General features: G+C 37.7%; 2 protein-coding genes across 3 annotated transcripts in view; both read right to left on the minus strand.

Annotated features, from left to right (window-relative positions):
• Positions 1–307: 307 nt before the first annotated feature.
• On the minus strand, positions 308–5,645 carry atp6ap2 (ATPase H+ transporting accessory protein 2). Its single transcript, XM_059342858.1, has 9 exons — positions 5,512–5,645; positions 3,907–4,037; positions 3,550–3,678; positions 3,336–3,431; positions 3,088–3,225; positions 2,508–2,561; positions 2,266–2,415; positions 2,062–2,181; positions 308–1,196 (listed from the first exon to the last, which is right to left on the minus strand). The coding sequence occupies exons 1-9, from the start codon at positions 5,585–5,587 to the stop codon at positions 1,002–1,004; spliced, it is 1,089 nt and encodes a 362-aa protein (XP_059198841.1). The 5' UTR covers positions 5,588–5,645; the 3' UTR covers positions 308–1,001.
• A 4,902-nt stretch (positions 5,646–10,547) lies between these two features.
• Positions 10,548–12,578, minus strand: part of bcor (BCL6 corepressor) — a 36,726-nt gene continuing 34,695 nt past the window's right edge. For both annotated transcript variants that reach the window (XM_059342722.1, XM_059342721.1), the window contains one exon: positions 10,548–11,627. In XM_059342722.1, coding sequence (XP_059198705.1) covers positions 11,306–11,627 — 322 coding nt within the window. In that variant the 3' untranslated portion in view covers positions 10,548–11,305. The remainder of the gene's footprint in view (positions 11,628–12,578) is intronic.

The raw sequence follows: 12,578 nt of genomic DNA on the forward strand, positions 1-12,578 counted from the left end.
TATAAGAAAAAATAAAATCATAATAAGAAGGAAAATAGATACATGGATTTACTAAATTTAATTAACTTCAATCTAGGAAAGGACATCCAGGGATGTCTCAAATTACTAAAGTCAGATTAGTATTCTTGTGTTTTTATATCTTATATATTCCTAAATAGTTTTGTTTAAAGGTAAATGTTGTGGGGAAATAAGTACTCGATCCTTTACACGTCCTGCATAGAACATCTTATTTAAGTAAAAATATAAAGTATTATGAAAAAATGCACAATTAATTAAATGAAACACTGCTACTTTAAGTGAACATAAATCAGGGTAATCCATGTAATAATTTATTCATTCTTTAGGCATTTTTATTGCAATTCACAGAGCTTCATTTATCCGTGCCAATCCTAACAAGGAACACAATGATCAACTATTCATGTAAACCAATATGTGTTTATCAATTGCAATTGAAGCATGTTGAAACCTACATGGAATAAACACTGCGCAAATCTTTTTCACAATAACAGTACAGCAGTTCTTCATACAGTTGCATTTGTATATTCAATATATACACATAGATTTATTTAACTTAAAACAGATTCACACAGCAAGACAACCACAACAATTTCACACAAGAGATGGACTCATTCTTTCGTATCATTACAATATTTTTTTTACAATAAAAAAAGACAGTTGCAATCACCAGGGAAACAAATGATAGTGAGGAGTTAAAGTCGGAGGGAATGATGTGAGCTGAGATTGACGGGAGGAAGTCTGAATTTGTTCACTGTATAGACCACTGGAGGATTATTTCTGTTGAAAATTTCAGAACCAACTAATGTAATGTTGATGTTTTTTGTCCGTTATCATGCCAGCGCTGTAAACAAAGAGGTGACTCAGTATTAAGCTGCTCCTCCCATCAAGCTGTCACCGTTATTTCACGACACAAGACCTCACACAAAACACAAACATTCACTAGAGAGATCTAAGAGGAAAGCTGGAGTGTTGATGGTCAGGACTTAGTCCATCCTGATCTTCTGGTTGGTCATCCTGTAGATGATGCTGTCGTATCCTGGGTCCATGTTCCACAGGTTGTAAGAGACAACGATGACGGCGAGGGCCAGAGCGATCATCAGCCACAGCACGATGTTGAAGACCACAGCATACTGGAAGTTGTACTTGTAGGCCAGATTGTAAGGGCTGCCAGGGTTACTCTGCAAAACAATAAATTACAAATTAGGTTTGAATCCAGAAAGGTTTTGTAAAAAAAAATTCTGCCGTGCCAGACCTCTACCCTTTTCATCTCCAGCACTGTGCATGCATTGAGCACCCAACAGGATGTGAGTGTGACAGGAAGGCAACATCTAATAAGATCCATTAACAAGACTATTAGGACTCACCCCCCACCATCTCACCCCCTATTCCCCTTCACCATTTTATTAGAACAGCTGATCAAAGCATTCTTTGGTTCCAGGCCTGAGTCATAAAAACCAAGAAGCATGAACTGGAAATGGGATTATTCTTCACAAGAGGGGTTAACAGCACTCCTACCGTAAATACCAACAGCATAGGTTTTGATTTGTAGTTCAGCGTCAGATTTCATCCAACATTAACAACACAACTCTAGACATATTGTACTTGATCAGGACATGTTGTACCTAAAAGTATAGACCATTTTCACAGTATTTCACAGTGTATTTTGACTATATGGGGGCAATGTTCACAAGTATTTGAGGTTGAGAAAGATGATTTTCTTTGTTTTTTTTATCTGTTTATTAACATAAATATTTATCCATTGTCAGCTTCACTGTGACGCAGACTCTAAAGAGGCAGAGCACATTAAAGTCCCGCCCCCCAAAGAGGGAAAAACAATTTATTGCTCTTCAAAGAAGTGTTGATCGAAAATTATTTTGCAGGTTGTAATTTGTGTTACTATTTAAATGTATTGCACTATACTGAGGGGTGTTTCTACTACGCAGCTAACTCATTCATAATGCATTACACAATATAATTAATGCCTGAGCAAGAGTATAATATATCTGTTGTCAGAAAATTTGGCAATCAGTTAACAAGACTTACAATCTGTCTGGATTCCAGGATCGAACGGGACTTCCTGGTCAGTGGAGCCTCAAAGGTCTTAACTGTAACAACCTCCACCACAGCGCTGTTGCCATAGAGACCATACACATCCTCTCCAAACTACAAAGAAAAAGACAAGTATTATTAGATACAGCTGTTAATTTAAAAACTGGGGATATTCTAAAAGTAATGCCTCCTCCTTACTTTCTGCAGAACAGAGGCGAGGATGGCCGTGGCGTCGCGGTACTGAGGAGAGTCTTGACCATAGAGCCTGCTGAGCTCCTCAAGGCCGGACAACTCCAGCGAGTACAGGTCAGGAGAGTGGTCCTTCGCCAAATGTCGGTGCCTCTGCAGCTACAGGAAGGGAAGAAGATGAAGACATTTGAGCCACAATGCAAGAGCTATCCTCATTTTAAACCTGATTTCAGAAAACCTGGACAACATACCAGAGCTGTGATGTCATGCAGCACTTGGACCTCGGACAGGAAGAGCAAATCAGCCTAGAAAGCAGAAACAGTTACAAGGTAAGTAAGGCAAAACAGACTCCCAGTGGGACACTTGATTAATTTCAATTGGATAAAAAACAGTCTCAATCAGGTAAATCTGGTAATTATTCGTTGCACTTCTGCCATGATTGTGACCAACTACCCAATTTAATTTGGAGTGAGACAGTAAAACTACTTTCAATTTGAAATTATCTTAGTCAGGGTCAATATTAAGAGGACTCTATTGAACATTTCAGCAAACCTATCAAGGAAATTCAGTCGACAGTTCAAATATGAGGAAATCATTAATGTCACATTGTAATTGAGCTGACTTTCCCTTACATTTTGGAAATGGTTTTATCATATTAGAACTTCTTTGGTGAAATCACATATTCAGTTAGACATAATTAATATATGATGTGTAATATAATGTATTGTATTTTTCACGGTGCGTAAGATTCAGCAGCCCTGAGCAGTGCGTGTGAGATCTGAAAAGCCAGTTTGTCCTTGTTTTGGTATGACGTGACTGTTTGAAACTGACCTCCGCATTTCTGCTGAGGGAGTTGAGCGGTAGGGAAGCGAGCACGGACCCATCTTGGGACAGACGGGCACGGATCTGCTGCAAGGTGACTGGTAGGTCCTCAAACACAGCATTGGCCTTGCCCAGCATATACAACCTCTGAGAGAGACCGCAAACAGATTTAGAAAACAAACAAACAGACGTGCCTCTTCAGAGTGGTGTCACAGATGGTGAGTATGTCCTCTTCAGTCTCAGTATATTTTCATTACCTCCTCACTGGGGGCCAGCTGCAGCACTACAGGAGTGTCCTCAGCAAACAGAGAGTGCACCGTCTCTGCAACACTATCCAGTGTGAAAGGTACGGGCTGCAAGAAAGAAGACAACCCACTCAGCAACTAAGCCAAATTACATTGCATATTTCAGAAATATATCATATTTGATGGACAAAACATTATCATTATTCCACAGTCCAGTCTGACTCACGTTCTCCAAGGGGTAGGAGGCCACACTCTGAGGCAGGTCCAGGCTGTCGACTCCTCTCACCACCACCAGTACATTAGCACGGGGGCGCTGAAACAACGGACCAGCCTGAAGGCCCGGCCAGGACAGATCCTGGACAAGTGAACACACATTGTAAAGGCTTGGCCAGCACAATCACAACAGCTACAATAACTACATTTTTGGGGCAGTTGGTGGAAGCAGAACCAAGTGATACATCATAATTTCTTAGGTTTATATTGTGAATTTGTTAGAAAAAAAAATGTTGTGCATTTAGTTCTGTACTTCTGTAAATGCCAAAGACAACTAAAATTACTGGGCAATCAATAAATAGCAAATCACCTCCTCAACAGAGAAGCCCATGGTTAAAGCCACCAGGTCAGGGATCTTCTCCCCAGAGACAGGCCAGTCTCCTTTCTGGAAGGACACAAACTCTGGAGACTGCAGCACATTTAATCTGTCTCCATGTACACCTGTAAGAAAAAAAATGTGACTGTCAAAATTAAGAATTAAGTGACAAATACTTCCAAAAGTACAACATTTACTCAACAAAACTGTTCTGCAAAAAGGTGTTTGTAAGTTCACAGCTTCTGAATGTGAAATTTATGCCCTCAAAACTTCACAAAAGAAACAAAAAAGTAACCTCCATGCCATGTACAATACCTTTTACTAACAACGCCACTTTAAAAGGTGTCTGAAGTCTCACCACAGAGTGTATAAATTGTCAGGACATTAATATTACATGTAGAAGTGAATGTAAAAAGCTGGCTTTAGATGCTTAAGTAATTAAATCATATGACGACAGACATTTTAACAGAGCATTTCAAGAAATCAAAATTATCAATAACCATTGTAAACATCATTCATTTTGAGTTTCCAACCAAAAATAATAATAATGCCTCTTAGCATGACCCTGTAGACATGTATGTTACATAAACATAGAGCCTCCACGCCTGTCTCTATGTGTAATACGAACACGCTTATTTGGCCGTTTCATTTTAAAAACACCATTATTGCACTGCAGTGTCTTTTTATATCAATGTAAACTTTCCTACTCCATTTTTATGTTTCTTGATGTACTCGTCTTTATGTTTCTTTCTATGTTTATATCAGGGTTGACGGAAGAAAGTCTGAAAAATTGCCCTGGAGGAAATATATACTATATTTAATTAAATATTCTATGAATTTACAACTATTTTATGCCTGAAGTCAGGCCTGAGAAGTTTATATTGCTTGTAAGTGAAAACCTGATTCTGATAATGATCTTCCCCATGTAGGCCCTCGAAAATGAGTAGCTATATCGCCTCTTACATTGTACCGCTATAATTAAATCACTGATATGTTAATTGCACATTAGTGCAGCGGTCTCCACAGCCTGACTGGACTGGTCACAGTTAAGATAGCCCACTAACAGTGGAGGCATAAACTCGTGACAGAGAGCTGCTCATGATGATGAATGTTAAAGAGGAACAGCCTGTCACATGACAGCACAGTCCTGTGTGTAAATTAGTAACCGGCAACAAGGAAGCAAATAAAGGCACATATTTTTCAATCTTAAATGATGACAACCCATTTAATAACACTTCCCAAAAAAATAAGCATATTTATCCTCCCTGCTCGCGTTTACAACAGAGAAATGGTTTGCTTTTAGCTAAAGTGTTAGCAACAAGCTAACATCATGATGCCAAGTTTTGACACGTTTATTGGAAGCTTAAGTCGATCAAATGATTAAATCCAGAATAAATAGTTCACATTTTTTCACTCATTTACGTAACGAGACAACATTACATCTAGCATATGGTTTAATCTGAAAGCTAAACGGCGATGCTAACGATGTTCAAAGCTAGGTTGACAGTTGCAAATACGGAACGAATACTTGTGATTTACGTAAGAAATATAACATCACAATAAGCGAATCTTGTTTTTCTATTGATATACATTTCTTACCGGTGGTGAGTAGAAAGCAGAGGGCAAACACTGCGGAGAAAACAGCCTCCATCCTTCGACTGTTTGTCAGCGACATCTTTCTCCTTGGTGCAGCAGCGATCAGCTGACCTGACGTCACGACAACGCAAAGGACGATGGGAGATAGATCCGTCACTAATTTTACAGAATTACTTTACAGTCTATGGTCACAACCAAGTGTCAAAATCACACCGCACACAGTGTTGTGGACAAACTTGTGGTATAGATCATAATACACATCTGTAGCAATATCATAGAGTAGAAATATTTTCTATAAATGAAAGTAGAAAAATAGAGTAGAAATACTGCATTACAAATAAAAGTCCAACGTTTTACTTATCGTTACATTGTTTTAAAAAATCGCCTAAGTCATTTTTTGTCAATTGTATTTTATTTTTTTGCCTAAATCATCTCTTCGTGACGCTGGCCACCTATGGTAAAATCGCCTACATCCTCAGTTGATCAGATCATGTGATTTTACCCCTTTAAGATAATGGCCTATGTCAAGTGTGTGACTTAAGCGGATTTATTATGCCTCAGTCAAAATAAAATGTGACTTAGGCCACTTATTGAACATGCCTTCTTGACTTAAGCAAGATATGGTAACACTTTATTTTGAAGGTGTCTACATAAGAGTGACATGAGCGTGTCATGAACATGACATGGGATGTGTCATGAACATTAATGACACTTTGAAGTAACATTGATGCTCATGATACTTGTCATGTCATGTTTCTGACAGGCTTGTGTGACTCTTATGTAGACACCTTCAAAATAAAGTGCTACCATATCTTGCTAAAGTCACAAAGGCATGTTTAAAAAAAGTGCCTAAGTCATTTATTTCTCTTAAGTTACATAATTTACACACAGTGTTATTACTATGCTGATAGCCATCCTTTGTTACATCTTTTTTGAGTGAAATGATCAATAAATGTCATATGTTACACTTCTGGTGAAGTTTTTTGTGTTTCCTGCAAAACTTGAAAAAATTAGTTAGGTGATTATTTTAATAGGGTGACGTTATGTAAAAGTATTAAAATGTTGTAATAAAAATATAATTTAAGCACCAAAAGAAAATATTTAATAAACATTGAAATAATATATAAATAAAATGAAAACTAAACAGAGGCTTAAAAGTAAAAAGGGAAGTATTTGCTTTTTAAAACTTAGCGGGAGTTTAAAGTAAGATACTTAAAGAAAATGTAAATACTATATACTGTACTATAATATTTCAAATTCCTCAAAACTGTATAACTACTACTGTAAAATTGTATAGTACTAGAGTAAATGTATTTGTTACTTTCCACCACTGCTACATGGGCAAGCTTCATAATACATAAATAGATTTTTGTTAGATGGTCTAATTTTATGTTAGAGAGACTTCAGAAGAAGAATGTAGTGGAGTAGAAGTATAAAGTAAAAAAATTAAAGTACTCCTTTCAAGTTGAAATACCTCAAAACTTTACTTTCCATCACTGCTACATGTGGAAGCTTCATTAAAAAAAAATATTTTAATCTTATCAGGACTTGTAAACAAAGAAAGGACATCAAACTCACCCGCTTATATAATTATATAACAATTGTTTTTTGTATTTGTACAATGTCCAGAGTTTCTGGTAGCTATGGGACTGGAGCTGAAACAAAACAAATAATCAATAAGACAGTCAATCCAGAGAAAATTAATCAGCAAAGATTTTCCTAAACGATCAATCGTTTTTGTTGTTAATCAAGCAGAAAGGCCAAAATTGTTGTTGCTTCTTCTCTCTGCTTTAGCTGAATGTCTTCGGTTTTTAGACTGTTAAAGTTAAAGTTAGTTAAGACATCACCTTGGGAATTTTTGCATTTTTCTACAAAACCAATAATCAAAATACTAATGGATAAACAGTGTTACCATGTAATCATGAGATTTCCAGCATATAGAATGGTTTTATTGCCTCAGTGCCCTTAATGGATTTCCATGAAGAGGTGTGATGCAAGGCAGTCATTTCCTCAGCTGACAGGCACAGCTCTATTTACTGATATCGAGTTTCACCGAAAACAAACACCTGACTTGGTCTAATGAGATGTTTACTTAGGTCAACACCCAAATGAAAAATATAGGAGAGAGAAAAGGTCTGACTTTATAAAAATATAAAAGAGAACTACAGTACTGAATGACTATGCATTTATATTTATCTGACAGGACCCAATGACTTTTGAAAAAAGAGTATTTTGAGTGAGTGCTGCTGTTGAAATAGTCTAACTTGTGGGTATAATTTAAAGAAAGATTTCTCCAACTAACTTTCAACAACAGTTGTCGGTATATTTACAGACTTTCCCCAGAATACTCTTTGGAAATCTTTAAATGTCATACATCAGTTAATTTGCCAAACTTCTGCCTGGAGCAAGTTAATACCACAGAGAAATCTCCATAAGACAAACACTGTGCAAACAAACAGAGCTGCACACAAGCAACTAGGCCTAATTTTGAGTCAACTTTCTGCCATTGTGGGGAACATACTGACAGTTAGGAGAGAAAAAAACTATTCAGAGTAGAGTTAGTGATGAGCATGCAGTGAAATCCTCACGGAAACACTTTTTTTTCACCTTCGTAGATGATGTCCATTTATGAACCCATAATAGCTGGTTATTAGAGGCTTATGTTCTGAAATTACATCCTGCTGCTCGGTAAAGAGGGATGTTAGTCAGAGAGTAGCTCTTGAGGTTGAGTGTGGCCCTTCTGCACCTCCTGCCTCAGGATATGACTCTCTGACTTCAGTGTTTGGGCTGAGAATCTCAGGTCTACCAGGCTGAACTCTGTTTTTTTCCCCCATCGTCTCAATTAGCCGTCTGACAGCCTCTTGACACTCCATATGAAACGTGCCAACCCCCCTCTGTCCGCACAGCTCCGACTTCACTCCATAAAGCTCTCTGAACTTTGCTGCTGAGTAAAACGAGCAGTCTTCGTAATATTTTCACCATAAAAAAAGATCACCCCGGAGCCTGATGATGATTTTTAGTCTGCTGTCTTCAGAGGTGTTCTCCAGGGGTTTTTTTTACAGCCTGAGTGGCTGGATTGCTCATGTCCTTCTCTAAAGCTTCATTGTCAGCTTGTTGTGGATCCACTAACCCCCCACCTTCACCACCCTGAATTTTGGCCTGGCTCTTGGCAGCCTGCCAGGGATCTCTTTGCTCCCGGTCTGCAGAGATAGGGCTGTAGTGAATTTAGTTTGCAGTCTATCTGCCTTGTGTGGCTCCGCTTTACTTCAGTTTTGTTGAAGCTCAGCCAGACCGTCATGCTGACACACTTAGCTGCTCATTAAGTGCATTCTGCAGAGCCTCCCAGACTGCTGTGTTTTCCTCCACAGCAGCTCTTTACAGCCACTGAAGTCCAGAGCTTCAGAGCCTGATTGGACACGTTCATGTGAGCAGAAATCAAATACTGATCTATACGCTGAAATATATTCAGGATGTGATGCAGACCATTACCTACTGAGGGGCCTTGGTTATTTCCTGTGGGCCTGCAACCTCTATTTCATCCTGTACTTTGTGAATGTACCCAGTAGAGCTGCAGCAATTAGTCAGCTAATCAACTGACAATCAGCAGATCATATTTTTTATGCAAAACCCCCAGAAACTGCTGTTTTTCAGCCTCTGAAATATGTAGATTTCCTGCTTTTCTCTGATTAATACATATAAAACTGAATGTCTTTGGGATATGGATTTAAGAGGTTGAAAATACAATTTTCTGCCATTTATTTTTCATGAAAAACTACTTTAATAATTGATTAACAAAATAGTTGACAGATATTTTTCTTTCAATTAAGAAATCAATTACAGCTCTAAAAGACTACTAGTTAGTTGGATCAGTGTATTCTGAGTTTTTGTTATTTTGGTGGCATTTGTTGACACAATGAAAAATGGACTATCATCACACATATCCTTTTGAAAACTATATTATAACACGGTAGACAATATCCAGAAATATTCCTCTAAAAGGTAAAAAATTTCATACTGTGATTGCATTGAGAAAATGTAGTTTTCCAAAGTTGAATTCAAGAACTTTTCAAGCATTTTCTTGTTTTACTAGGTTCTGGGGTATAAAGGGTTCACTTGTATTTGCCAGCCCATTGTGGGTTGGTCCAAGTGTTCCCCTTTCTTTTATTGATTTCTGCAAGCCCATCAGATCTTTTTGTTTTCTAATCAGTAGTTTCAGATCGGTTTTGGTCATTTGGCCTGTTTCACTAATCTGTCAATAAACAATTATCATTTTGCAGAATTCCTAATTATGTTAGAATCCTTTTATGATGAGCCTTTGGTGAGGGTTGTAACTATATATACAGTCATGGAAAAAATAGTAGACCACCCTTGTTTTCTTCAATTTCTTGTTCATGTTTACTGCCTCATACAACTTAAGGTACATTTGTTTGGACAAATGTAAGAACAAAAATAGCTTATTTTTTTAAATTTAAGAGCTGATATCTATCCTATTTACATGGTTTTCTTGATAATAATCAAAATCTTTATCAAGAAAACCATGGAAAATGGCATACTGATTATTTCTGATTATATCAATACTCTTAATGATGCCATGCCAATGTGTAGTAGCTTAAAAGGGCATTATTATATATACATATAAAAAAGAAAAATCTACACACAAGTTGAGTTGAACACTAAAGGCCCAATAAATTCACCATGCAACAACAGTCTCTGCACACTAGAGGGCGCTGCAAGCCACAAACTTTTCATCATAGGGGCAGCAAAGAGAAATTGGGGAGTTGTTCAGTCATGGCTGCAGTGAAATAATCCAACAATACACAACTATTCCAAGAGATGGCAATGTAAGATTGTGTAGCTCACACTTCTGCCAGCGTACAATAATTAGTTTAGAAGATTCAATTTGACAGAGCAGCTGGAAAAAACTTTCGTTTTCACAGCCAAACACAATTCAAGTGTAACAAATGAGGCACAGAACACATGTTTCATCTTGCAGTTTGTATATTTATTTTAAAGCAACTTCTTTTGTAAAATATAAATACAAATTATGAGATATTTTAATTACAAAGTTAAAACAAAAATGAACACACCAAAAAATTACTTTACTGCAGTAGCCTCCCTGTTATATACAAGCACTGTGCTGAAGGGTAAATATCAACATTATCTTAAAACTTTATTATACAAACAATCTTGCATGTTAAATTACAGACTAAACAGGAAGCAAAATTTGGACATTACAAAAAAAAAAAAGATACAACAGAATAGCCCCTGAAGCTCAAGCGAGCGCTAACGTCTGAGGAGAGGGGGGGGGAAAAAACAGGACATCATGTGCTTCCTATAAACACAAATACCACATTCAACAGCACAGTCTCAGTACTATCCTGTACAGCTACACACATGCACAATGTGCTGCGCGCTCACACACTCCGTCCAATCACTGGCAACACGACTACACTCTGTTGCCATACAAAATCTTTCAGAGAGGAGTCATAAGCAACAAAAAATCTCTTTGATATTATATATATATATATATATGTATATATATATACACATATATATATTTATTTATACATATATTAATTTATAAAAATAAGACCATTATTAAGTCTATTGAGTCACAAACATGTTGATCCTCAGTTAACGGAGGGAGATGTTTCAGCAGCCCGGTCAGCCAGCAGGTCAGTCCATCTGTACAGTGCTGGTCCAGGAACTACAAGTCAGGCTAAGGCATATCATCTTCATAACCCCTGGTTAAAGCAAACTGCAGTCGGTACGGATCAAGGTCCAGTGGCTCCAGGGGTCAGGATGAGCCAATAGCCTTCAGTTTGTCCTTCAGTTTGTCCCCTGGGTGGTCCCAGCGGTCGTCCAAACACTCCAGTGTGGAGCCCAGGAGAGCGGCCAGCTCGGCGCTGTCTTCCACCAGGTCCAGCAGGTCCTTGCTGTCTGCGTGGAAGCCCTCCAGCTCCTCGGGGCAGGAGAAGAGCTGAGACAGAGAGGCCTGCCGGTAAAACTCAGCCTCCGCCACAGTCACCACCTCCATGTGAGGGAAAGCCTGTCGGAAACCGCGGCCTGACATCCGCAGCCGGCGAAGCACGTCGGACAGCAGCAGCCAGTTTCTGGGCCTGGAAGAGGAAAAATAAAATGTTAAGGAAAAGGGTGGACAGAGAGGCATATTCTCAGTGTTTGTGCAACTTTTTCAGACTTAAATTGAAGCACTTTTTAAGGACTTTCTCGGTGCCTAAACCAAACATTTTCAGTTGATATCACCAACTGTTTATATCAACTTCAATTGTATGTTTCTATTATAATTACTTTAATGCTTGTAATTTACAGAGTAAGGACTTATTTAGCTATGAATGACAAACAAAGACAAGGAGGAAAAAAAGCAGTTGAAGCCTATGTGTTTGCATATAAAATCGAGTCAATAATTATCTTTATCAGCTCAAACAACAAAAGGGATTGATTAAAAGAATGATCAGACAATCCTGGAAGAATATTCGTGTATCACAAAAGTTTAGTGCTCATTTTTTCACTTTTTTTCCTTTCTCATTTAGGGTTAAGGGCTGTCCGCACCGAGAACTGTAAGGATAACGTTGGTAAACAGCAGTGCCAAGTGTGAACTGCACACACCAACTGTGTCAGAGTCCCACATGCTCTGCATTATTGTATTTTCTGCATAACATCAATTAGCCTATATTAAAGAGGTAGTAAGAAACGGCAGATACAAAGCATTGGGTTTAGCTTTTGTCTATCATTTCTTATGAATAACGATAACAAAATAGTTGAAAAGCAGCTGTGGTGCCATGCATCTTTCAGCACCACAGAGGTGAAGAGATGCAGTTCATTTCAATAAGTACACTTTATTACAGTTTATTATTATGTAGTTTATTATATTTGACTGATTTTAATTTTGCTATCTGTGTTTCTATCATTCTTAACAATCAATTGTATTGTTATAGTTGTGGTGTGGACTTTGCCATCCACTTGAGATGGAAAGATTTTTAAACTTTATTTACAGTTATCTTTGTAGTTTTTTATAAAGATAAATATTTCTTATAGATAATATAATTGTA

Source organism: Centropristis striata, chromosome 10 (assembly GCF_030273125.1).
Source record: "Centropristis striata isolate RG_2023a ecotype Rhode Island chromosome 10, C.striata_1.0, whole genome shotgun sequence".
In the NCBI taxonomy this organism is placed as follows: domain Eukaryota; kingdom Metazoa; phylum Chordata; class Actinopteri; order Perciformes; family Serranidae; genus Centropristis; species Centropristis striata.

Bases quoted from the DNA above. Each gene is read 5' to 3' on its own strand.
- atp6ap2 (XM_059342858.1), bottom strand. From the start codon at position 5,587: ATGTCGCTGACAAACAGTCGAAGGATGGAGGCTGTTTTCTCCGCAGTG. The intron at 3,226-3,335 runs GTAATGAAAATA...GGTCTCTCTCAG, and splicing joins AGCTGGCCCCCAGTGAGGAG to AGGTTGTATATGCTGGGCAA. The intron at 2,416-2,507 runs GTATGTTGTCCA...CCCTTCCTGTAG, and splicing joins TGCATGACATCACAGCTCTG to CTGCAGAGGCACCGACATTT.